Raw genomic sequence first — 27297 nt, 5'->3', positions numbered from 1 at the left:
TTAATTAATATACAAAAATTGTCATTTTTAAAATTTTAAGATAGTAAAAGTTAAAAAAAAAAGGTGAGAGTGAGATGAAATGAACCTATATTTATAAAAAAATTAAAAATGAAGAACATAATAATAAAAAGAAATGGTGGAATTCTTTGCACGTGACTTGTGCAATTATATAAGCAGTTTTCACATATGAGCAGCTCCTATTGTTGGTACTTTTGTAACCCTTTCAAAGCAAACACAGAAAAAAAAGAGAGGAGCAATGGCGACATCGCTGGTGCGATCGGGCTTTCTTCGAAGCGCCCTACGAGGAAGCGCTCGTGGCTCTCAGGTTCCCAAGAGAAACTTTGCTTCCTCTGGTCATCACGACGATGCATGTAAGTGCAATATGCTCCCTTTCTCATCTAGCCCTATTTATTTTAGGGTTTTAATAATTAGATCTATTGCATTAGGTTTGTTTCGTGAATCTGTATGGTTTTCGCGGAAGCGTGTCGTTTATTAGGTCAATTCTTTGTTGCATTTTTTATACATCAATATCGGTACCGGTTTTTGGATTTAAGTAATTGCTCTAGTTCCCTTTGATTTAAGATTTAAAAAATTTGCGCTCTTTTTTTTTTTATTGTTTTCCTTTTAATTTCAATTTTTTTGCGTTCGTGCTATTTCTCTGTTGAAATGGATTTGTAGTTTGTGATTCTTCTCTGCTGAAATGGGTTTGCGCGTTGATTTGGCTAGTTTGTTTGAATGTTAATACTCTTTCATTAGGTATGCTGAATGAATATTTTTTTCTTCTTCAATTTATTTGATTTCAAATCAAGCATTGATATTGAATCCGTTAATGGCGTTGTGTTTGAATTGATAGATTTAACCTCAAGGGATTTGTATTTGCATTGCTACATATGAACACTTTATTCAGATTAAATGAGCAAAGTAATATTATCATTTTGCGTCTCACCTCATCACGATAATAGATTAAGATTTTAGTTGTGATCCATTCAAATATTGACTTTCCTGTTAAGAATTTCATGTTCTGCTGTTTCGGGTTGAAATTGATAGATTTTCTCTAGCTTACTTGGATTGTACATCGCTTGAATTTTCTATTTGACTGTTTCATTTTGTTAATTATTTCCCTTCTCATTTTTTTTTCCTCAGATGAGACGGCCAAATGGGAGAAGATTACATATCTAGGCATAGTCAGTTGCACTGTTTTAGCCTTTTATAATCTATCAAAGGGCCACCCTCACTTTGACAAACCTCCAGTGAGCTTTCATTTCTACACATCTGCAGTTATTTATGATATTCGTTTTCTATCTTTTCTCCATCTACAATTCGTGTTTGAGTATACGCAATTTGTATTAGTAAAACAAATTTTTTTTTTTTTTACTTTTCTGTGCAGGCATACCCATATTTGCACATCCGCAATAAGGAATTCCCTTGGGGTACGTGTCTTTAATTTCAGCTTTGATATCTATATAGCCTTCCCCAGAAGTAGTTCCCCAAAAATCATTCCACTAAAATTATTTGGATTGATTGGATTTTTACCCGGTTCCTTTAGTGGTGGAAAATCTTGTTAGTTATAGGGTCCATTTGTTTATTTATTTATTTATTTTTTATAAAAGCACTTTTTAATTTTTAATTTTTTTACTTTTTGATGTGTTTGTCTAAACATTTTTTAAAATAAACAATTTACTACATTTTTTAAGAAGCAACTCCTATCTACTTCGTAAAGAATTGTTTTATTTTTAAAACACTTGTTTAGAAACACTTATTTTTAAGTTTAAACAAACATACCCATAATCTTTTAGCTTACTTATATTGTTGCAGCTGTTTGTATGGATATATTTGACATTTTTTGAGTGAAGAGCACCCATCTCTTGATGATTAGTTTACTGGACTTGGTTTCTAATAGGTGGTTTGGCTGTGGCTGTTTTTAGTTAATTTTTCACATGTTATTATGTCTGGGATCTTTCTGTTACCAATTTGTGATACATACAATGGTATATCGTGGGCACCAATTTTCAAAATTAAAAGTAGTACATTATAGTAGTGGTGCCGTGTCTTTAGCTGGAGATCCAGTGCAATTTTTTTTAATGTTTTGTTTTTGCATATTTGTTTTGTGGCATTTGCCATGCTCATCCTGCTTCAATCTAAGGATTTATGAGAAAATGGCATTCATTTTTTTAAGCATGGCATGTTCTTGTCACAATCCAAGTCCTTACTGGATCATTTTTGATTGATAACTGATCCTCACGTAGGCAAAAAATCTCACAAAGCAATAAATGAGAAGTGACTCGTTTATTGCTTTGGAGCATCTCCAAAAGGCTCTGATTTAGAGTTGTGCAAGTGTTTAATTTATATTTTTATGTGGGTGCTCCCATGACACAACTTTTTTTTTTTTGGCAACTTAAGCAATCCTCCTCTCCATTGATGCCAAATATATCCCAAAAGTTATCTCACATCTACCACACTATTTTTGTGTTTTCATTTTCACTCTTTTTTACCTTTATCATTGATAAGCACCTGATACTTCATACTTGTATACGGAACAGTTTGCATATAATTGGTTGCCACATCAGCTTCAACCTCGCAACTCGTGATGCAACTGTTGCTTATTTATAGAAATTGTTTTAAGGGCATTGTTGTTGCTCTTATACCCAGCCAAGATTTCTTAGTCACTCGATATTTTGCGTGGGTTTTTGTCTGTGTATGTGTCATTTCTCTACTTTTGTCTTGAAGCGGTTGTTTATGCTTCTACACAGAGGATTTTTACAGGTTATTGTTAGCTTATACACTAGTAGCAGATTTCTTCTGCGTATTTTGCCTTGCCTGGGCTGCTGCTAGTAATTTAATGATATTTTGTCTACTTTTGTCTTCAAATTATTTTGCTGTACTGAGATTTCTGGTTGTATGACACGATTCTTTTATGATAAGCAGGACCTGATGGACTATTTGAATCGAAGGACCACCACTAGGAGTATAAGTGCTTTAATGAAGGTATTTTTGGCACCGGTGGCCTTTCGTTTTGTCAATGTTTAAGAAATAGTGATGATTATTGTGGCTTTTGAAATGGGATCAAGAATTTGCACTTGACAACGGTAGTTTGTCATGTTTTTATCTCGTGTTCGTTCAATTGGTTGAAACAAAATAAAATTGTCAAACAATATGATGCTTCTTTTTATGCTGATTCTTGTTCAATAAGATTCTGAAAGAAAATGATCTTAAGATGACAATTATTTTATTTTATTTTATATCATATTCTCATCGGTAGTTTTCAGTTTTCAACGTTTCGATTGTGCGTGTGTTGGGAATAGGTATTTAGTATTAGCATCTCCAGTCCTTTAGATGATCTTAGCATATTGTTTCGATTATAAAGCTAAGGAATTCATGTTGGTAAATTGAAAAGGATTCAAATTATTAATAAAAAAATTAATTGCGGAAAATGTTTTTACCATTCATTTTAACATGAACGTGGGAGTAAATTTTTATGGTACTACAGTTTTCCGTCATTATTAAATTTCAACAAATGTAGTTCCATCAAGAGAATTTGTATTTGCAGTGAGCAAGTGATGCTGAATTTATTGTAATTTACTGTGTATTATAATTTTAATTTAATTTTAGGCAACTATAATTTTACTGAGTTTTTCTTTATTAATTTGCTATCCACCAAATTTGTCTGTTTGATGCGTAATAGTAACTGTGACTTAATATCACACGGACTTCGACATTTTAAAGACAGAAATCACTTGGCCAAAAAAATACATGCCATTTTTCACTTTTACTTCCATAAATTATACGTTAACAATGAAGCTTTATATACTGCAACCTGCCATGGACTCATGGCAAACCGTTTTTTGTTTTTTTGTTTTTTTTTTTCCCCTTTCAGAACCGATCAGTTTCATAACTTCAACTCTCACTTATTTCACAAAATTGAAAAGGAAAGAATTGAACGACCTATAATAGCTATTGTTAGAAACCTTGCTGAACATCAAAATTATTCAATGATGTGATGATGGGTTTTTGTTTCAAAGGATAGCAGAAAAATCTACCTACAATCTGTGTTGTAGGTAATTGAGTTATTGTAGCATATTGTTCAATATTCGATTTCTTATTGTGTGTATAATTTTTTTTTATTGAGAAAGACAATGTTCACTTCAATAATCAATACGTCTGTAAGCCGAAATATTGAAACAATGGTCTTCACCCTTTAGAGCTACGCAAAACATGGGATGCTCAAATGGTTCTCCTGCTCCAAAATCCAAATAAAAACTTCAGGGTATAAAATAAAACATCATTGAAAAATAGAAAAAAAAAGATTATTCTACTAACTAAACACGCACTAAGACAAGTGTTACTCCTGGAGTATTAGACAATGAACATCCTAAAATCACGACATGTGATAACTAGAGTTACTTTTTCAGTCTCTGGGCATGTATCTTAAATCATTACTGGTTTCTTTTATCTCTTCTTATTTACCTTTGTGGGCGACTGCTCTCCTAATGCAAGTGACATTCTATCATGCAGCCGTTAGGATAGCTCTATGCCTTTATCATTCTTCTATTCTGTTAGTTGCAGAGGCGCCATCTAATTAGAGAAAGACGAACTGCCTTCCTCGTCCAATGAACTCTATCTGATTTTTTACTCATATATCATCTCATTAGTATTAGTGTCAATTGTCAAATATCAACGAGACAAGAAAAGAAAAGACAAAAACCAAAAAAGAAAGACACAAGAAGTCTAAATTTCAAAATGATTTAAGAAAATAGGAAAGTGTTTACACTACGACTAGTGACTTGATGTTCCCGCATGATATAAAAGCCAATATAAGGTGCAAACTCGTTCTATTTACACCAGCAATTGTTATTAGTAGTAATGCCGTTATTAGTAGTAATGTCTGGTGAGGGAAAATTTCTTTTTTTCCCGTTTTCCTTTCCATATTTTTAGAGATGTAAATAACACAATGGGCGCATTCATTGATCGCTTGAAAAAGCAATTCAAATATTGAGTCTAACTACCATTGCTTAGCCAGCCATTCTTATCATGCGATGAATCATAAATGACTATGAATCTTACAATATGATTATAAATCAATGCCCAATTAAACACGTTATATTTTTTTAGTTAATCAATTTTCTATTTTCATTTTTATAAAACGGGTTTCACATTTTCACTTATGCACTATATTTGGCTAATCCATTTTTTCCGGTCTTCTAAAATAAATGCTTCACACACTCCCAATGAGTTATGATTTTATATTGTACGAATTCTGATCATTTTCTAATTTAAAACTGTTACATTAAATGCTATGTGTTATTTATGTGGTATATTTCAAAATTTTTTTTATTAAGTCTCTAAATCTTATAATTTGATAAGATTAATGATTCGCTATTAAGAAAATTAACCAAACGATTCATGATTTAAATTACATTCAATAACCTTTGCAAAGGCAATAATGAGAAAAAGGTCAATACTTTAAAATTTAAAAGTAATAATTATTGCTTCCATAAAAGGGTCCAGGTTACATGCGAAAAATAGCAAATGATTTATACAAATAAAACTCTACTAGGTGTTTCTAAATTCTTAATCAGACCCAGGAAAACAAAAAATACTTGATAGCATAACAGCCAACTAAAGAAACAATACATGGCTCAACAAAAATAAAAAAAGTAGGATCAACAGAAGCTGGATACAATCATTCTATCTGAATTATCACTCTGCAGCAGTAACCTCACTCTGATTGCTTTCTGCATTGGTTTGAGGCAAGGTTCCCAAATCCATGCGAGATTCTTTATCATCATGAGTGATTGAAGGATCAGAACTTGCGTGATCATTCGAGTTAGAATTGCTATCTCCATCTGAGTGTGCAGATTCTTCTTTCTCCTTTTGTGTCTCCACTGATTCATTTTGAGCACCACCTTCGTTTTCACTTGTCTTGTTCTCAACAGTAGCCTCATTCTCACCCTGTCCTGCATCAGCATTATTATTTGAAGATGCATTTTTATCTTCAGGAATGGATGACCCAGAAGCATTGTTTTCTGATTCATGACTATCATTCCCATTGTTGTGGTCATTTTCATTGCTGTTTGAGTCATTCTGGTTAGCATCACTGCTGTTGTCCGAGTCTGGGGATCTTTCTTTGTTTTGCCCGGATGAAGTATCGGACTGGCTAGCATCTTTGTTGTCATTAGCACTTCCATCACTGTATGTGTTGCTTTGAACAGAGTTTTCATTGTCATTCTGCGCAGAGTCGGTGTTACTTTCTGCCTTTGTGGATTCATCTTTCTTTTGTTCTGAGGAAGTATCAGACGAAGTGAGTTGAACATCATTGCTAGCATCTTTGTTGTCACCAGTGTTGGATGACGAAACATTTTCTTGTGCTTCTTCTCGGACAACATTGTTGTACGAATTTTCATTCTGGGAAGAATTATTCGTGGTGTCCTTATATTCACCATTGTTTGCATTGTTGTCATGTGCTTCAGCTTGCTCCCCCGCAGCACCTGAATTATAAGACTCTTCATTCTGCGGCGTTGTATTCTGCTCACTGGAGTGCTCTACCTTGGAGTTGCTTTCATTTTCTGATGCTTCAGTTGTGTGAACTGTTGTGTCAGTCCCATTCTGCAGCGATGAATCTAGAGTTTCTATACCATCCTTTGTTGGGTTATTCTGATCTTGCTGCTGAGATTCGGACTCTGAAGTGGAACTTTTCTGTGAATCATTCTCTGTCTGTGTCTGATTTTCAGCACCATTTTCATTTCCTTGGCTGTTTGTTGTGACAGTAGAATCCACTTCAGTAGTTTCAGCACCATTTTTCTGAGACTCTGATTCAACCTCATTCTTTTCCTTTTTATCAGATTCTTCTTCTGTCTTAGAATTTTCTTCTGAGCTGTCTCGTGATTTATGATCTACAGCACTAGAGGCATTATCTCCTGCATAATTTTCCTCTCTATGCTCCTCCTCGTTTTTCCCACCATCCTGAACCTGATTTTCTGATGAAGTCTCTTCCTGAATCTTGTCATGCTCTTCTCTTTGATTGGTCTCATCTGTCATTTCTTTACCATCTTGCTCATGATTTTCCTCCACATTGTCCTTCCCTTCAGTTTCATTTTGCTTTGCCTCTTCATTCTCCTTTTCTTTATTCTCTGTCTCTTCATTTTCCTTGTCTTTATTATCTGTCTCTTCATTCTCCTTATCTTTATTCTCTGTCTCTTCATGCTCTTGATGACTTTTTTCTTCTGCAGTTTCCCCACTTTCTTTGTCTTCCCCTTCACTTCTGTGCTCTTCATTCTCCTTGTTGTCCACACCGTCATTCTCTTGATGATTTTTTTCTTCTGCAGTTTCTCCACTTTCTTTGTCCTCCCCTTCACTTCTGTGCTCTTCACTCTCCTTGTTGTCCACACTGTCATTCTCTTGATGACTTTTTTCTTCTGTAGTTTCTCCACTATCTTTGTCCTCCACTTCGCTTTTGTTCTCCTCATTCTCCTTGTTGTCTATACTGTCATTTTCTTCACCAAATTTCTCATTATGCTGTTCACCTTCAGCGTCTGTCCTAGCCTTTTCAGAATTATCTTCAGATTCGTGGTCTACCAAATCATGTCTATGCTCAGAATTCTCTTCACTGTCATTTTGCTCTTGCTTTAGGGCCTCATCTTCCACACCATTAACATCATCCAGTTTGCTTTGCTCATCATGCTTGTTTTCTTGTGGTTCATCCTCCTCCTCCTCCTCCTTGTGCCTTGCATCTACCACAGAAGTTTCCTCCACGCGAGGATGGAGGTCCTTCCTCCCGAACTTAACAACCTCATTTCCAATTCTTTTGCTTTCTCTGAAGGACGATTTCTTCTCATTGGAGTGTTTGATTTGGTAAACCAGCCAGATACAAACGCCAAGTAGAACACATAATTGTAGAGCATGCTTCACCTTGAAGCCTTTGGATCTTTGACTCCTCCGGGGAGATAACCTGAACATGTTCAAAATTCCTCACCCTACAAACTTTACTTCTTTCCAAGATACCTGCTCATATTAATTCAATTCTATTAGGGACACACAAAATCACAAAAAGATACTCAGCATAACTCATGAGAGAACAGGACAAAATAGGAAAAAAACTGCGAATTTAAAGGTTGATCTATATATTGTTTGTACGATAAACAAAATAATAGTTTTATCAGTTGAACTAGTGATGTTAAAACAAGGTCACATCAATAAATCATAAAACACCATTTTTAAAAGTAATAAGATTATGTATTCACGTCCTAATTTCAAATCAATAGCAGAGAAAGATTAAAAAAGCAACACAACATACTAATACCCGGTTGCCAAATTCATATCAAGAAAAGAACATGTGTGTGACCAGAAAATGAATGATGATGTATGCACATGAACCCAGATCTATACTGTTTTTTTCTAAACAACAAGACAAGTAAGTAAGCAGTTCCAACAAATACGACATTACATAGTCATACATACCCGAAACAAATTGAGTATTCAACAAAGACGTGTGGTGGGAACAATGCTTACAAGAGGGAGTTGCATAACATGTTCTTCCTCCCTGCAATGAAAATGAATAAGAAATCACAGTTCACAAAATCTGGGTTTTGGAGTTTTTCTAAGTGGAATGCTTCTGGATCTGATCCCACGAATGGGAAACAGGTTTAACACTATTTTTTCACCGATAAATTGGCAAATGGGAATGCTCTGCATTTCTCGCACTTATTTATAGCAACTCAACAACGGATCTGAAACACAAATTTTATGTTTTTTTTTTTTAATTTTTTTTTATTTTATATACGCAAGTTTTATTTAACTGTTTTGTCACTCAAAAGTTAAAAACGACGCTGTCCCATGTGTACAGGGGGGAAAGCAATAGCACTTGGTGGATCCAAATCCGACACGTGACATTCCACAGATCGCGACCATTCACGATGTCGGTCGTACTCTTCCACCGTCCGATTCAATTAACGTACCAATAAAAATAGCTATCTTAATTATCTTTATCTTAAAATAAAATACAAAATTTCGTCTTTGCCACTTTGCCAAAGCAGTAAGATAGGATTGATTAGATGATGATGATAGTTGACTATGAAAGAGTAACGATTCTATTTACACCTTTGATTTTTGTCTCGTGAGATGTTGTACCATTTAAACTATACCCAAATACCAAATCATTATTTCTTCAATTTCGGATTAATTCTTGATTTTCAGTTACTTTGTCACTTCTTTCTGCGGTGGGTCTTAAATTTAATTTCTTTCAGAATTCAAACTTTGTAGGTTTGGGTAAGTTTCCATAATTCAGCTATCATCATAAAATATCTTTTAGTGGAAGACACTCGCCTCCAAACAAATATAAAGGCAATATTTTCTATGATTGGTACTTGTTTCTGCATTGGTCCTGTGTGTTAGGTAAGAAAGCAGAAACATGTTAATAAAACCAGCCATTTAGGCGGATCCAGCCATATAGGCGGCAACAAATAAATAAAACTAGCTAGATGATGATAGACAAAGAAAGAAAAGAAAGTAGACAACACAAGAATTTTACGTGGTTCACCCTTACACTAGAGCTACATCCACGGGACCAACTCCGAAAATATTTTATTACCACCTTCCACAAATTGTGGGAATACAGAACTCTTCACTCAACAAACACTCACTCTACAAGAGGAAACTTGTGTTTTTGAGTAATTTCTGAGTTGATTTACAAGTGAAATGGGGAGGCCTATTTATAGTTGAAGCTCCAAGGACAATCTCGTAAATATCCTAAAGCTTAGGGGCAAAATCGTAATTTTCCCTTTTGATTTTTTTTTCACCAGCACCGAAAGTTGTTTGGCTGGTTTTGGTGGCTGGATTCTTCTACAAATCTCCCCCTCCAGCCACAGTCATCCCGACAAGCTCGATACATCGTCTGAGCTTTTCTCTGGTCACATTCTTTGTTAGCATATCAGCAGCATTTCTATCTGTATGAATCTTCTTTAACTGGAATAACTGCTTTTCAATGGCCAATCTGATCCAGTGATACCTTACATCAATATGTTTAGTCCGAGAGTGGTACATAGTATTCTTGCTCAAGTCTAAAGCACTTTGACTATCGCAATAAACTATGTATTCCTCTTGCTTCAACCCTAGTTCTTGAAGAAATTTCTTCATCCACAACATCTCCTTTCCAGCTTCAGTAGCCGCAACATATTCTGCTTCAGTTGTGGATAAGGAAATGCATTTTTGCAACTTAGATTGCCATGATATAGCTCCCCCTGAAAAAGTAAATATATATCCTGAAGTGGATTTTCTATCATCAAGGTCTCCAGCCATATCTGCATCTGTATAGCCTTCAAGAATTGGTTTGGCTCCTCCAAATCTTAAACACAGTTTGGATGTTCCTCTCAAGTATCTCAAGATCCATTTTACTGCTTCCCAATGTGTCTTCCCGGGATTTGATAAATATCTACTCACGACGCCAACAGCATGAGCGATATCTGGTCTTGTACACACCATAGCGTACATTAAGCTTCCGACTGCTGAAGAGTATGGAATTGTTGACATTTTCTCCCTTATTGTTGGACATGATTTCTTGCTGAGTTTGAAATGCCCAACAAGTGGTGTAATAACAGGCTTAGCATTTTTCATATTGAACCTCTCTAGAACCCGTTCAATATATCTTTCTTGTGATAACCACAATTTTCCTGCTTTCCTATCTCTGATGATGTCCATTCCTAAGATATGCTTTGCTGCGCCCATGTCCTTCATGTCAAATGCCTTTGACAATTCTACTTTCAGATTTTTGATCATTTGAACATCTTGGCCTACAATTAGCATATCATCCACATATAGGAGAAGGATAAGGAATTTACCATTTGGATATCTGTTGATATACACACAAGGATCTGCATCTGTTCTTTTGAAACCTTGACTCTTTATGAATGAGTCAAACTTCTTATACCATTGTCGTGGAGCTTGTTTTAATCCATACAAGCTCTTTTTCAACTTGCAAACCATATCCTCTTTTCCTTTGACCTCAAAGCCTTCAGGTTGCTCCATATAGATCTCTTCATCTAAATCACCATGCAAAAATGCTGTCTTTACATCAAGCTGCTCCAACTCCAGATCCATGCTTGCTACTAGTCCTAGTATGACTCTGATAGAACACATTTTAACAACTGGAGAAAAGATTTCTTCAAAGTCAATACCTTGCTTTTGGCTGAAACCCTTTACCACGAGTCTCGCTTTATGTCTGACTAGCTTATCACCGTCTTTCTTTAGTTTGAATACCCATTTATTTTTGAGTACTCTTCTTCCTTTTGGCAGCTGTACTAATTCATATGTATTGTTCCTTTTTAAAGAATCCATCTCCTCTTGCATTGCCTTCACCCAGCAGCCTTTGTCTTTATGAGACTGCACTTCTTGGAAGCTTTCAGGCTCTCCCTCATCAGCAATGAGGATGTATTCAGAACTGGGGTACTTTGTAGATGGTTGGCGTTCTCTGGTAGATCTTCTTATTTGTGGTTCTACTTGCCCAGAGGTATAGGATGGCTCCCCCTGCTCATTAGCCTCTGTATCAGGTACAACAACTTCTTCATCTACGCTTTCTTCATCCCCAAAAACTGGCTCTTCTGTCTCATGTTCTGGTTCTTGGGTTTGTCTTCCATCAGTGGCACATTCTGATGGAACATGAGATGTTGGATTAACACCATCTTCCATAGGTTTTGCAGCTTCCCCACCTTTTAGATCTTCTATCGTCTCGTGCTCATGGAATATTACGTCTCTGCTTCTGACAATTCTCTTCCTTTCTGGATCCCATAGCTTGTAACCAAATTCCTCATTTCCGTATCCAACAAAAACACAAGGAATGGCTTTATCATCCAGCTTTGATCTTTGTTCCTTTGGCACGTGCATAAATGCTTTGCAGCCAAAGACTTTCAGATGAGAGTAACTTACTTCTTTTCCTGCCCAAACTCTCTCTGGAATATCAAAACCCAATGGTACTGATGGTAATCTGTTGATGAGATAGACAGCAGTCTGTACAGCTTCTCCCCAAAATGGCTTTGGTAGTTTAGCCATTCTGAGCATACATCGTACCTTCTCCACAATTGTACGATTCATCCGTTCTGCAATGCCATTGTGTTGAGGTGTGCCAGGAACAGTTTTCTCGTGACGAATACCATACTTGGAGCAATAATCTTTAAACTCCTTTGAGATGTATTCTCCACCATTATCTGTTCGGATACACTTCAACTGTTTTCCTGTTTCCCTTTCTACCATGGCATGAAACTGCTGAAAACATTGGAATACCTGACTTTTTGCTTGTAGCAGGTATACCCATGTCTTTCGTGAAGCATCATCAATAAATGTGACAAAGTATTTATTGCCACCAAGTGATTCTACCTCCATGGGACCACATACATCAGAATGTACTAGCTCCAACTTATTCTTTTTCCGATTGGAGCTCTTTTTGAATGATACTCTATGATGCTTACCGAATACGCAATAATCACAAGGGTTCAAAAAATCTCCTTTGGCTTGAGGAATAAGGGACTGCTTGGCCAAAAGTTGTAATCCTTTCTCACTTATGTGCGCCAATCGTCTGTGCCATAAATTAGGTGAAGCATCATTTTCCACTGCATTTAGTTGTCCTTTACACACCTTTACATATGTCTTGTAAAGCGTGCAACATAACTTCCCTTTTGCTACCACCAAGCTTCCCTTGGTGAGTTTCCATCTGCCACCTTTCATGGAATGTTCATATCCTTCCTTGTCCAGCACATTCACAGAAATCAGGTTCAAACGTATATCTGGAATATGCCGCACATCTTTTAGTATTAATGTGCACCCAACACCAGTTTGTAAGTGGATGTCACCAATTCCCACTATTTGTGAAGTACTTTTGTTCCCCATGTTCACGTGGCCAAAATCTCCTTTTCTGTAGGTGGTAAAGTATTCCCTCTTGGGAACACAATGGTATGAGGCAGCCGAGTCGATAATCCATTCCTCATCTGGTTCTGCAATATGACAACACTCTCCTTGATTACATAAGAGTGTTATTTCATCATCACTGGCTGATGTTGCTGCTGCAGTGTTTCTGTCATTTGCCTGATTCTTGTCCTGGATTTCCTTCTTCAGGAATCTACAATTTTTCTTGAGATGGCCTGGCTTGCCACAGTTGTAGCAACTGCGTCTCTCCCTGGACTTGGAATGATCTCTATGCCCTCTTGGTGTTCTGCTTTTACTTCGACTCCTGCGTTCTGTGACAAGAGCATGAGTCTCATTTTTGACAGCATCTCTTCTTCGGATCTCCTCATTGAGTATGCTATTTCTTACCATATTCAATGATACTTTGCCTTCTGGTGCAGAATTACTTAAGGATACTACTAAAGTATCCCAACTGTCTGGTAATGACCCCAAGAGTAGCAATGCTTGCATCTCATCTTCAAGCGTTAAGCCTGCTGAAATTAGTTGCATGACTAGGCCTTCGAAGTCATTCAGGTGCTCCGCTACGGCTCGTCCTTCTTGTAGTTTCAAATTCATGAGCTTTCGCATCATGAATATTTTTGATTGAGCATTCTTTGTCTCGTACATACTCTCTAGCTTCTTCCAAAGAACTTGGGGATCTGTTTCTTTGGACACTTGATTATAGAGAGTAATATCCACCCATTGACGGATGGTACTTAAAGTCTTCTTCTTTAATTTCTTCCAATCACCATCGGACATCTTTTCGGGCTTCGATCCATCGCCTTCAATTGGATCGTAAAGGTCCAATAAATTAAGACGATCCTCCATCATTGACTTCCACAATGAATAATTTGTTGCCGTCAATTTCACCATGGTGCCTGTGTTGCTCTCCATGACTTATCTGCTTCTTCTCGGATCGCTTCTGCAAACTTCTGCCAAATTGGTGATGAAGACCAATTTGCACTATTCACTATTCACGTAAATAGTATTTTTTTTTTTTTTCACAAAATACTATTTACTTGAACAGTACTCTCGCCAGCTGTTTAGCAGAAACAACCGGCTCTGATACCAGTTGTTAGGTAAGAAAGCAGAAACATGTTAATAAAACCAGCCATTTAGGCGGATCCAGCCATATAGGCGGCAACAAATAAATAAAACTAGCTAGATGATGATAGACAAAGAAAGAAAAGAAAGTAGACAACACAAGAATTTTACGTGGTTCACCCTTACACTAGAGCTACATCCACGGGACCAACTCCGAAAATATTTTATTACCACCTTCCACAAATTGTGGGAATACAGAACTCTTCACTCAACAAACACTCACTCTACAAGAGGAAACTTGTGTTTTTGAGTAATTTCTGAGTTGATTTACAAGTGAAATGGGGAGGCCTATTTATAGTTGAAGCTCCAAGGACAATCTCGTAAATATCCTAAAGCTTAGGGGCAAAATCGTAATTTTCCCTTTTGATTTTTTTTTCACCAGCACCGAAAGTTGTTTGGCTGGTTTTGGTGGCTGGATTCTTCTACACTGTGTTGCCCAAGTGGGTAGGCAGTGTGATAATTTTTTGAAATTTTATCAACAGACATGTTAATGTACTTATGCACGATGAGAATAGAATAATGTCTCATTTCTAAGAAGATTCATGTTGGACTTTTAACTGATTTCTCTGCATTCAAATATATTTAAGTTTGTTTTTTAGAAATGGAAAACTTCTGCTTAGAATTGGAGTATATATCATTACCTCATTTTAGAATTTCATTTTAAAAAGTCAACTTTGTTAAAGTTAATTCAATTATAAGTATTAAATAATAATAGAATTTCTTCATATAATAATAATAGAATTATGCAAACAAATACTTGTAAATAACTTGTAATATTAAAAAATAGTACGTGTTGCCTTTACTTACAAGGGTTATTGTGATCGTTCTGCATGTTCCATATTTGTCGATGCTAAGTGTGGAAACCTCCTTAATTTGTTTGCTTTGTGGGACATGTGCCCTGTGCTTAGTATAGTGGCAGGTTAGTACAGTAACGGTAATTGAGCTGCTAGGTTGGGCTATGGCCTATGGGTTTTAGTACTTTTCAGGTCTGGGCCTAGATTTTTTTTTTTTTTGTAAATAAATGGTATTTTAAGTCACTTATTTTAAATTATTTTATTTTGTCTTCAAATAAATAAATTTAGAATATAACAGATCATCTATTTTATTTTCTGAAATTTAAATTAAAAAAATGGTAGCCCAAAAACAGAAAGAATGGAGCCTTCAAGAACATCAAGTCTTTTCTCTCTATCATTTGATATCCAACCCGGCAGCATATAAAAAGGTTGAGAAATAGAGGATTAAGAATATTTTTTCTTCAATTGTATATATAGTCGTCGCCTGTGGTTTTCTATATGTGGACGAGCACTGTCTTTATTTTTTACAGAGTAACCCATCAAATTTATTTTAAAATACTCTCTCCAAAATAATCTTTGAAGTAATGAAATTATATAAATAATTTTTAAATGTTAAAAATTATATTACATAATTTCAAAAAATTCATCAAATTAATTAGTCCTTCAACATGCACTAAATACTAAATTGATGAATTTTGAACATTTTAGAGACTATTTATATAGTTTCTTTACTCAAGACTATTTAGGAAAGATAGTAAAACTTGCGTTGAGGGACCAAATTGATGAGTTTTTCTTATTGTTATCTTACTCATTTAGTATGTGAAATATTTACTTTTGTTTATTTATTTTGTATTCTATACAACAAAATTTGAAACACAATTGAGATGGAAATTCACGTCTCTTCAAGTATATACGAAACTCTCTCCTCCTTTTCCTTTATTTCTTATATTATTTCTATTTTTTTATGAGTATGTTTAAATACAAATTTAGAAACATTTTTTAGAGTTTCTTTATAGTAAAATACTTTTTATTTTCAGTAAAAAAATTCTAAAAAATACTTTTAATTTTAATTTGTACCTAACATACTTTATATATATTCAGGTAAACCCCTCTATGATAGAATTAGGTTAATTTTTATGAAGTATGTGAATCTCTCTAGTTTGATATATTTTAATAAAAGTTTGATTTTCTTCTATTTATGTTTGTGTTATTTTTTACTTAATGTTTCTCAAGACTTAGGGATATTTTTACATATTTGGTGAGTGGGAATCTACATACTTTAAGATATAAATATAGTGATCCTCTAGGTTAGAAATAGTCATTAGATGGCCTCATCAAACAGTAGGATTTCTAATCTCAATATTTATTTATTTTTTCATATTTCATTTAAGAAATTATGATTGTTAATTAGGGTACAAAAATTATAATTAAATAAATTAAAAAATCTGGTAGAAAAAAAATAAGAAATCAAATTGGGATCCATCTCAATTTAATTGCATTCTTGTTTGCTACAAAGAAATTTTCTTAAACAAAACTTTATTAATTACTTTCTTTTAATTTAATTCTTACTCGCTTCAAAAAAAATAATTTAAAATCATTTTATTTTTTATATTAGGATTGTATTTGTGAAATTATATATCTGGCCTTCAATCCCTCAAAAAGATACTCAGTCCAGATCCCGAATAATATTCACATTGAATTCTTTGATTTTGCAACCAACCTAAACACTCTCCATACCCACTTTTCTGTAATTGAAGAGCTGACAATAGACCTAATTATTTGTTTTCCTCCATTAATTTTGGTCTTTTAGTATTTTTGTTTTGACGGGAAGTCTTTTAGTATTATTTTGCTCAAATTTAGATCTTTAATTTTTCAATTGTTACAATAATTCCATCAATCTGTTGCTTTCCCTTCATATAAAACTCTTTAATTCATATTTTTCACTCAAATAATTAGTTTAATGTCTAATTGGAGATTTAAAATGATTTAATGGGAGTTGCTAGTGTAATCTTAAAGATGAAAGAGTTTCAATACATTCTTGCATGTGTGGACCAATAAAAAAATTAAAAATCTAATTTAATTATAAAATGAATAATTTAAATTATATTTATAAAATAAAAAGTAGGAAAAGATTATAGAGATTAAAATTATAAAATTGCAATAATGCTATAAAAACACTAAAAGAATTAACAAATGATAGAAGTAAAAAAATTAACTTACACCATAGAAATTCAAAAATTTAAGGTGAAAAAATGAAATATGCTAAAAAATTATCAAAATTAAACTATTTAAGTATATAATGATACTATTACAAAGAAAATTAGAACATATAGAATAGAAGGATAAAATACTAAACAAACATAGACATAATTCAACAATATAAAAATATTATATAAATAATTATTAAAAATAGAAAATTTAGGATGAAATTAAAATTCCAACTTAACTGGTACCCCTCAATTAAGAAGGGCATTGTAGAATTTTCCTGATTTTTAAAACAAGTAAAAAAATAAATAAATAAATAAAATTTGAAAGGCTTTATGAAATGTGAGGTTAATTAAGATTTCAATGTTACTGATTCTCTCTCACATATTCCCCTTGCAAGACTTGGCTCCTCTTCTTCCCATGGTAGTTCTAGTATACTTGGTTCCTACCAATGTTGTTTGAGGTGACATGATGATCAGGAGTTAGAACTTTTTTTTTTTTTTTTTTTTTTTCATATTTTTGGTTAGGGTACGAGGGGGGAAGAGGAATGTAATAGCATCAAATTATTACTTCTATGGATTCAGACAGGACTTTTGGCTGCAACCATCGTTTTGTAACTTGAAGAATAATTTTTCTGTTGTCTTTTATACATGCATGTTGGGTAAATTGATGTATTTAAGGGGCTCTCAACAATACCATGCTGTGATCGACTTTCCATTGTTTAACTTTATGCATGCTTGCTCTATGTTTAATATGTTGATAGGTTGATGTTGATTTCTTAGATAAATCCCACAATTACGATAATAATTAATTTACATTATAGCCTCGCTTCATTGTTACTTTGTTGAAAATAGCTCTACTTGTGTTAAACAGGTTTTTTCAAAGTATGGGTAATAATAATACGACGGTGTACAATGTGATGAGAACATAATGATCTTATGGTATTGTATATTCAGTGTAAACGTATTTGAGAGTTAATAAATTAAGGTTATAATATGCATTAGGCCATTAGCTGTTAAGAATCTTCTTTCAGTTATGGTGATCGATCACAGAAAGTTTTTGGTAGTATGTATTAAAAATCGAGCTTTTGTCCCTTCTTCTTGGAGTTAAGTTTACTTATCCTAGGCTTACACTTTTCAAAATGTTGACTAGGACTATATTAGTAGATTAAGAAAGCTAGGTAAACATGGTGATTTTTGCCATGACATAGTTTTGTTTAGCCAGACTAACAGCTTACAAAATTTGCAATGATTGAGGGTACACTAGTCCCCTCGTATCTGAGTTATATTTCAGTTAAAGTTTTACCTGGTGAAGGGAGTAGGTGCTCCATTTTTACAATGTTTGCTAGTACTAGTAATGAATTTTTCAACTTTCACTTCTCCTATAAAGGAAACATTTGTAGTTTCTAGCCTTTGCTTGAATTGCCTTCTCCCTTACTTTTATTCAATTCTGCATATCCTAAAACTAGCAGCCTAAGTTAGCCCTTTCACTCTCGCAGTTAGTTAGTGGCTTTCTTTCTTCCAATATTTCGTCCTTCAAACATATATACATGTACTTACCTTATTTTAGGTAACTATTGAAAAATATCTTTCTTTTAGTATTTTTGGATAACACCGGAAATCAATTCTACCTCCCAAAATTACAGTGATATAGAAATGATTATTTGCTATTACTTTGTCTTCACCATAAAAAGATAATTGATTACGAGTATATTTGAATTCACATTTTTTGTTCGGCATGAATTGGTAAAAAAATAACAGTTAGTTACTTTTGTATGAATTTTGATGTGACTCAAATGTGAAACTAAGCGTTTATTATTTTCATCATGAAATTAATTCCAACACATCAATCTTTATATATTAGACACAAATTTCTCATATGAGAATATTTTTAAGAATTTTTCTTCAACCAGAGAGCGCATAATTTTTTTATAACTTTTATCTAATTTAATTTTTATTTATCATAATTATTTATAAATTATTAATAAATAAAAAAAATTTGTTTTTTATACCAATTATTTATCATAAATCTAAAATATAATTTTTATTTTTAAAAATATTTATATATACTAATTTTAAATATAATTTATATATTTAAACATAATATTTATTTATATATAATTTATAATAATTATACAATAAACATGCATACGCTTAAAATAGTAGTTGTTAGACAATTGGGTACACGATAGAGAATTTTGGTAGGTTTGTAGGTAAGATATAAAAGAAAATAACTGAAATAGCAGGTAAACAAAGTTAAATTTCGTTATAGCAGTTGTTTAATTCAAGGTGGAGGGTACATGTGACAGGGACAGCGGACAGGGCGACATGAATAATTGAATATAAGTTAGTGGGTAGGTAGGCCCATTGGGTATTGGGTAAAGTGTTGGAGGCCCAAAGAAAAGAGAAAAGTGGGGATTTTGTAATATGCATCGAGAATAATAGGAAGGTGGTGGCTGACAAAGGCGTTACACAATGCATGTGGCTTAATCAGTGAGTGACGGACGGTGGCTCAGGCCCATCAGCATCAGCTTGGAACTCGAGTCAAGTTGAGGATAGATAGAAAAAGAATCAGAATCCAACCCTTTTTTGTTCACGTGCTCCCTCAGGCCTCACCTTTAATTTTCACTTCTCTCTGTCTTCACCTTTGCACCAACATTCTCTTTTATCTATTTTTAGTCTAGGAAGGATAAATATTAAATACCATCTTCCTCTCCTCTCGGCCTTCCCATTTCTCACTTCCTCACGTGATTTCTTCTGCCACTCTCTTAACACCCTTCTTTTCATCTTAACTTTGTGACCCTACACTAATGTTTTCAACTCTTCCATAACAGAATTCGTACATGTTCACCTTTAACATAAAGCTTCTCTTCTTTCTCTAATCATTTTCCTCCTGTCTCTTTTAATTCCTAGTTTTTAACCCTTTTCTTCCATACAAATTTATAATCACTTCATCATCATGATTCTCTCCTTCTATGCTTTCCAATATTCTTGATTGTTAGTCTTTCATGTCACCCCATAAGTTGTTGAATTGAAACAAATAAGATAAAAATTAACAAATATCAATTTTACATGCAATAGCTAGCATTGGAAACTTATAATCCACCGGGTTTTGTGTCGGAATAAACTTAGCTTTTGATGTCTTACAAAGTGACAGACATTTATCTTTATATATATTATCTTTTTAGTTTTCCTTTTTATCTCTCAAACTAGACCTATTTATAGTTACTGAACTATATAGCATTGACTTGTGTCGATAATGCTTGCTCTGCTTCTTTTCATGAATCTATACTGAGAGAAAAAAGCTATGGACATGGGCTTCTAATTTACTTCATGACAAACTTACCTCGTATTTAAGGAAAAAGGTGTCTGCACAGATTAATCAAAAATCCAGAATACGATTCATAACATACAACCAAAGGTTACTTACAAAATTAGACGATACCATTGCAAAAGTTTCCAACTTCCAACCATAATTTTACCTCTGAAGAATTTACGTTTGCCTCCCTCGTATAAAAGGCTATTACAATACAAGGCTGTTTGTTTATTTTATGAAAAATGCATACAGCATGCTATTTTCAATATTTATTATTATTATTATTATTAGATGATTTTTATGTAACACTTGTTAAATAGCGTGGGTCTCATTTAATAAATTTCATTTATGATTTTGTGACATTAATATGTATCCTAACTAATACAATAAAAAGTGTATTCATAACATTTATATTAAAAAGCAAGTTGCTTTATTTCTATTTATTAATGTCTTGGTCAACTAATATTTTTAGATTTTGAGAAAGATATTTGTTTTTAAAATATTTGACTATTGTTTATTTTTTAAACAGTTTTAATTGAAAAAGGTAATTTTCTCAAAAGAATTTACGAACAAATGGTCTCTATGATTAAGGCAGGAGTCATATGGTTAGTGTCCCTAACTTGTTCCTTAACCGTTTTTGTTTTAATTTAGGGTGTCTAAGTGAACTCAACCTGCATATACTACTTAAAAAGTTCTATGGAATAAGGATCATAAGATTTCATCGGTAACATATAATGTTATATCTGTTTAATAATTTTTTAAAATTTTTAATTTCCTATTCATTGTCCTTAAAAGCAATTGTGAGTGTTTGAAAGATGTATCAATGCAAAACCATAAATAGAGAAGAAAGTGGAATAACAGAGGAATTTCATTTTTGTTGTATGACCATATTATTTTGAGTGATATTTTATTCATACGTGTGTGAAATACATAAAATATTATATAATTATTTTATACAGTCATTAGCTACATTCATATTTATTGTCAGCAAAGCATATTTACACATTATTATTAGGTGTATAAGTTTCTTCAAAATCAGACATATATTATTTACTATGACATTATCAATCAAAATAAACAAACAATTACTTCAAGATATTATCCATCGAAACACGCAACCGTATTTACGTTAGTAAAAATGTATTATAAGGAAAATTTTACTAATTTAACACTCTTAAAATTCATTTTTAAAGACTCAGTTTGATTCTTAACTTATTAAGGATGTGTTTGAGAAAAAGTTACATAACTTGCTTTTAATCAAATGGGACAAAAGAGTTACTTATCCGTTTGGTGCATTGGAATGTGTAAAAGTCCATTGAATAAATTTCAAACGATAAACTAAACACACACTAAGTCTATCTCGTTAAACTCCTAGCTTGAGTATGGTCAATCCTTTGTAGACTTGCATTACATCAATTGAATTTCTCCATTCCTCTTAACTTTTCTATGAAATTTAACATTCATATGTTTGGTTCATCTATCTTGGATTAGATTTTTAATAATTGAAATACTAAATTATTGTCATATCATATAATAGTAAGTAGCATTTGCACATGATTCAAATTCATATAGAATTTCTTGATTCATATAACTTGATTAAGCAACTACATTATACTTCTATGAACATATATGTTCTAAATTTAGTCAAGTAAAAAGGGCTATGAACTAAATTTCTATATTGAGTCACATCTTTGATCTTGAAAAGCTTTTTCATTAATAACAAGTGGAGTTGAAACATGATTACAACTCATTGATTTGAATTTTTTTCATAAGTCATTGACATATTTTCTCTATGAGAGGAAAATTTCATCATTGAATTGATGATTTTTTTTTATTATAGATGTGATTAATTAGATATACCAGAGATGACTCAAGGTTGATAAGTTGTCAGCCCTGGTCACAAAAGAACTTGAAAGATTCGATATGTAGTTGGTTATCGATATCAGAACTATTAAAAATGCGTAGTCGAAAATAATTTAGTCAAGGTCACACCCTTCGTCACAATCATTGTAAGTAATAATATTTGATCGTTATAAGAAAATAAAGACTCTTGAACACACTTAATAATCAAATCCTCAACGATAATATTTCTTTATCGGTAAAAATACTTGGATCAAATCTTCATAATGTATGAAACATGTACACAATACACTCAATCACTTCTACTAGCCAACCTCCATATCAGAGTCCCTTTTATATATACAAACCAGTTAAAAATTGAGGACCAAAAAGTGAAGGACCAAAGACTTCTATTGGAAGACCTATTGGATTCATTTTCCAACAAGAAAATTTAAGAACTTATTATGAGATACACATTTTCTTAACTTTTATTTAATTATATCTTAAAAGAAATACAAAATTGAAAGGATAAAATAAAATATTTAATACATATGATATTATTATTAGACGTGTGGTTCAATGCGAGTGATAAATCTTACCAATGTTATAATTTAAGAAATGTTTTAAAAACATTTCAATTAAAAAAATTCTTATAAAGACTCTTGTACTATATGAAATTTCATATTTATATAAATTAACTAACATATAATTTTAATTCTTTAGGATAAAAAGTTTAATTAAATATTATTATTGGTAGCCAGTTAAATAGGCTAATATTTTAAAGTTAATTAAAATATTTTGATGTGTAATTTTTATATATTATTTAATTCCAGATTTTTCTGTCATAAATTTACCCATTTTATAATAATTGGTATTTTAGCGTAGAAAATGTACATGCATATTTATATTATATAACTAAAACTTATAAAAATTGTATATATAAATACATATCATATTTACAATTATATTTAAATATATAAAACATATTATATTTAAAACTGATAATAAATATATATTTTAAATATATTAATTATATTTTAGAATTATGATAAATAATTTATATTATGATATAAAATTATATTAATTATTAAAAATTTATTTAAAACTATTGAAAGTTAATTTAGAAATAAATAACAAAATAAATTAATATAAGTGCTTAAAAATCACTCATTATTTTTTTTTCCTAAAATCAGTTTCACTAAAAATAAATCCTAAAATCACTCTTACAAAATAATTTTACTTTTTATATATACCAATAGAAAAAGACACACTTTATGCTTCTTCTAAAAAAATAAAATAAGTAATAATTATATTAACTTTTTTTTTTTGCATTAAAAATCAAAAGTAATTATTTTATAAGCCGTTACTTTATAAATTTTAGAATAAAATGATAAAGATATCTATATTAATATAAAAGAGATATTTTTTTCGGTAACTACTTGATCTTTACTTTTTTAAACTATTATATTCATTTATTTTAAAAAAATTTAAAAAAATATTTTTTAATTAAATTTAAAAACTTAAAATTAATAGATTAATTATAATATCGATTATATTAATATATTTTTATTATTTAATTTTTATTTTTATTTTATTTTTAAAAGAGACACGAAGTGCCTCGACTCTACTAATATAAATAAGAAACATATAAAAATAAAATAAAAAAGCAATTATTAAAAAGAATATATTTTTATATATAGTATAAATATATGATTTGAATATTTTTGAGTGACGATGTAAAAATTTGTAAATTTATGAATGATGAAAATTGAATAAAGGGTGACGCAAATCGATCCGGTTATTAACCTGACTATCTACCTATCTTTATCTTTATTAATTATTAAAAATTAATAATTTGTATTCTTTTAAGAAAAATAAAAACGAGAGCAGATTTCGTACATACGACTTGCGAGTTACGAGTATTCTAAACTGCTATCGTGTAGTCATGTCTGCAGAAAAAGAAAATATATTAAATCTGAGAACTAGGAAAGACGGGACAGTGCAGTATCCAATCTACCTTTTTTCATCATCTTTAATTTATTTTCAAACATTTCTAATTATAATAATTCCAAATATGTGAAATGGGAAACCTCTGAACTTTACCTTACTTAATTTCCTGCATTCTTTTTTAATGCAACAATCAACAATGGTAACTGTATTACATCATCTGACTCCTTGTCGTCTTGTCATAAGACATACCTTGGCTTTAGTTTCAATAATAACCATCATTAACGCACTCAGACCTTCACTAGCTAATGCTGCAGGCTAATTTCTAGTGCCATTCTTCAATATCACTTGTCTTATGTTTGATTTCAGGAGATCCTATCCTTCCCTTCATTGATTTGTGATCAGGTGCCTAAGCTATCCTATGTTGCTATATGACCATTCCTTACATACTGGCATTATATTGGTAAAACATTTATATAAAAAATAATAAGTTTCTAAGGTTAGAATTGAAAAATGGGATATAGGAGATTTTTGTTTAAGTGAATCACATTACAGTATAAAGTGGCTTATCTTATAAAGTTATAATCAAGCTTTCTCACCCATTGATTAACCTTACAAGAGAGTGCTAACTTGTAAAAATTACAATTCAACGAAGAGATATTTCATCTGCGTCATATTCAAAAGAAAAGAAAAACAGTTTATCTTATATATGTTCTAAAATTCTTCATGCAGGGTAGTGGTCATCTACAAGTTAAATACATATATTATACATTATCCATTTTAAATGAAGGGCATGTGACACTGCAGATGAAAATGAAAGCAACTAAATATTAGGTCAGGACAACTAGTGAGTAGTAACGAGTAAAAATTCAATCTCTTTCACGTTTGGGAAGGAATGTATAAAAGACGAAAATCAAGAGAACAATAAAAGGTTAGCACGTCAATTTCTTATCTGTTGCTTCCTCTGATTACACAATGCAGAGGGTGGCTGCTTTCAGAAAGTACTGATAACAAAATTTTTCAATCAGAAATACAAAACTAAAAACAAAGTACAGCAGGGCATGGCATTGGATTTTCAAATTAGTGTACTGATATTCATGGACGGAGCCAGGATTTCAATATTGGGGGTGCCATATAGGGGTGCCATATAGTAATATACATATGAGTTTATATTAAAAATATGAGTTTATATTAAAAATAGGGGGTGCCATATAGTAATATATATGTATATAAAAAAAAATTAAAATTATTGGGGGGCCGTGGCACCCGTAGGTCCCCCCTTGGCTCCGTCCTTGCTTGCTGATATTGTAGACTTCAATCACATGGTCATGGCGTTAGTTAAGCCTGGCGGGGACATATTAGGTAAAATCTTTTTTCAAAATTTCAACTTAAAATATCTAATTCCTCCTTTATTCTAAGAAGACTTGTCATCACTCATCATCACTTCTATGTTGGCAGTTTCTCAAGATGTTATATTGTTTCCGTTCACATATTTTGTATTCAGACTAAGAAATGAAAATGAGAGAAATTATCACTCGTCCCCATTTGCATTTCAAAAGTATCCAAGATGTTGAAAATAATTAACAGAATAACGCAACCATATTTATTGTTCTTTGCAAGTCGATAAGATGAATAATTACTGAAAAGGTAAACCATGCAATGGAGTTAAAGCTGCATAAGATATGTTAAACGTTTATAACAAAACACAAGCTCTAAAAATAGCATGTTGGGTAAGGATTAGCATATGTGATTGATAACATAATATAAAAGTTACGAAGGATAGCATCTTGGACTATGAAATAAGTACAGAATAAATTTTGATAAAAGAACTTTAACGGCTCCAAAAAAATAAAAAGAAAGAATCACTAGAGTGTATAATCAATCATGTACAAAATTGACAAATTGATATCCTTGATTATATAAAAAAACTAATTGTGGTACAATCAGATTCATGGGTTGAAAATGAGGTTCCCACATTTGCACTTCCAACTCATGGGCTTGTAGTTGGAACTGCCACCTACTCTGGCATATGCAAGTGCAGAAAACTTAGAAGAGTTTTTCTTTCTGTTCTGGGCTTGGGGGTTTGTGGGTACCTGAATTGCCTCACAGTGCCCACATGACCTACACCTTCTCTCACATTTTGGTGGCCTTGACCCTATTCGTGGCCTCAGTATAGTTTTATCCTCACTTACTGTCTGCACAAATAATCATGATTCCAGGTAAAGATTATGTCTTAATGCAAATCATGGATGTTCTACAGGGAAGCAAATTTTACCTGGTGAAAATCACTAAGTTTTTGAGTCTTTCTACCTGTTAAAACATAGAGAGGATGTCAATGTTGGTTGGAATTGGTTTCAACTTGGTAGCATTAGCAGCTTTAAAAATTGCTCATTTACCTTCAATAACCAACCCTTTCTGTACCCAGCTTGAAATAATCAAAAACCAAAGACAAATGCAAAGGAGTCCAAGTCTTTGACCACAAATGAGATGGTGATCAAGGCCCATATTTTAATGAGAACTAGAGAGTATGAAACTTTTTCAAGCGTGGAAAGGTAATGATGGAATGAAAGAGAACTGAAGCAAGTGAATATGCAATTAATAGGTTCTAATTACAGTGAAGATGGGTAACTGAATGGCACCATAGGAAGCAATATTTTGGTGAGATTTGTTAATGTGGTTTGAGGTGATGGAACGTGGAAAGACAAATGAGAGAAATGCAGAGGTGCAAAAAGGGAAAGACTTGTCCTTGGGTTTGCGAGCCCCTACTAAGGATCGTATAATAATTGTTGAAAAGAAGAAGCATGAGAAGGCAAAGTAGATGATATGAAAGACGAAGAGAAGCAGAAACAGCAAAACGCCACACTGTGTAAGGGACAAGTTCCCACTAACCGACATGCATTTACAGCTGTGGATTTTGGGTCACATATTCATTCACACACGCACACACAAACATTCATGTCTATATAATATATTATTTATTTGAGATTTTATATATATTTTGTGGGAATCGGGTGTTGTACACTTTCATGGGTTTCCTGTACTATGTGACTCCTGCAGTCCCACCTTATCACGGCACGTCTTTCTCTCTCTGTCAATGTGATAAAGAGAAACAGCATTACACCATCTCTTCATCATTATTATGTTATGTATTATCTTTTCAATCTATCAT

General features: G+C 32.6%; 3 protein-coding genes across 3 annotated transcripts; 1 reads left to right on the top strand and 2 right to left on the bottom strand.

The window, feature by feature from the left end:
* The first annotated feature begins 190 nt into the window (after positions 1-190).
* LOC109810539 (cytochrome c oxidase-like protein) lies at positions 191-3239 on the top strand. Its single transcript, XM_020374022.3, has 4 exons — positions 191-371; positions 1144-1250; positions 1388-1430; positions 2926-3239. Exons 1-4 carry the CDS (start codon positions 257-259, stop codon positions 2961-2963), a joined length of 303 nt encoding a protein of 100 aa, XP_020229611.1. The 5' UTR covers positions 191-256; the 3' UTR covers positions 2964-3239.
* A 2220-nt stretch (positions 3240-5459) lies between these two features.
* Positions 5460-8658, bottom strand: LOC109810530 (uncharacterized). The gene is made up of 2 exons (XM_020374013.3): positions 8455-8658; positions 5460-7998 (listed from the first exon to the last, which is right to left on the bottom strand). The coding sequence occupies exon 2, from the start codon at positions 7951-7953 to the stop codon at positions 5698-5700; it is 2256 nt and encodes a 751-aa protein (XP_020229602.1). The 5' UTR covers positions 7954-7998; positions 8455-8658; the 3' UTR covers positions 5460-5697.
* Positions 8659-25898: 17240 nt separating this feature from the next.
* On the bottom strand, positions 25899-27286 carry LOC109810558 (EPIDERMAL PATTERNING FACTOR-like protein). The gene is made up of 3 exons (XM_020374043.3): positions 26525-27286; positions 26404-26438; positions 25899-26323 (listed from the first exon to the last, which is right to left on the bottom strand). Exons 1-3 carry the CDS (start codon positions 26631-26633, stop codon positions 26078-26080), a joined length of 390 nt encoding a protein of 129 aa, XP_020229632.1. The 5' UTR covers positions 26634-27286; the 3' UTR covers positions 25899-26077.
* Positions 27287-27297: the final 11 nt, after the last annotated feature.

Source organism: Cajanus cajan, chromosome 5 (genome assembly GCF_000230855.2).
Source record: "Cajanus cajan strain Asha chromosome 5, NIPB_CcT2T_4, whole genome shotgun sequence".
NCBI lineage: Eukaryota > Viridiplantae > Streptophyta > Magnoliopsida > Fabales > Fabaceae > Cajanus > Cajanus cajan.
This window is presented reverse-complemented; position numbering and strand designations above follow the sequence as displayed.

Excerpts from the sequence above, each read along its gene's own strand:
- LOC109810539 (XM_020374022.3), top strand. The coding sequence starts at position 257 with ATGGCGACATCGCTGGTGCGATCGGGCTTTCTTCGAAGCGCCCTACGA. Across the intron at positions 372-1,143 it reads TGGTCATCACGACGATGCAT|ATGAGACGGCCAAATGGGAG; the intron begins GTAAGTGCAATA and ends TTTTTTCCTCAG. Across the intron at positions 1,251-1,387 it reads CTCACTTTGACAAACCTCCA|GCATACCCATATTTGCACAT; the intron begins GTGAGCTTTCAT and ends TTTTCTGTGCAG.
- LOC109810530 (XM_020374013.3), bottom strand. The coding sequence starts at position 7,953 with ATGTTCAGGTTATCTCCCCGGAGGAGTCAAAGATCCAAAGGCTTCAAG.
- LOC109810558 (XM_020374043.3), bottom strand. The coding sequence starts at position 26,633 with ATGGGCCTTGATCACCATCTCATTTGTGGTCAAAGACTTGGACTCCTT. Across the intron at positions 26,439-26,524 it reads GAAAGGGTTGGTTATTGAAG|GTAGAAAGACTCAAAAACTT; the intron begins GTAAATGAGCAA and ends ATGTTTTAACAG. Across the intron at positions 26,324-26,403 it reads AACTTAGTGATTTTCACCAG|ACAGTAAGTGAGGATAAAAC; the intron begins GTAAAATTTGCT and ends TTATTTGTGCAG.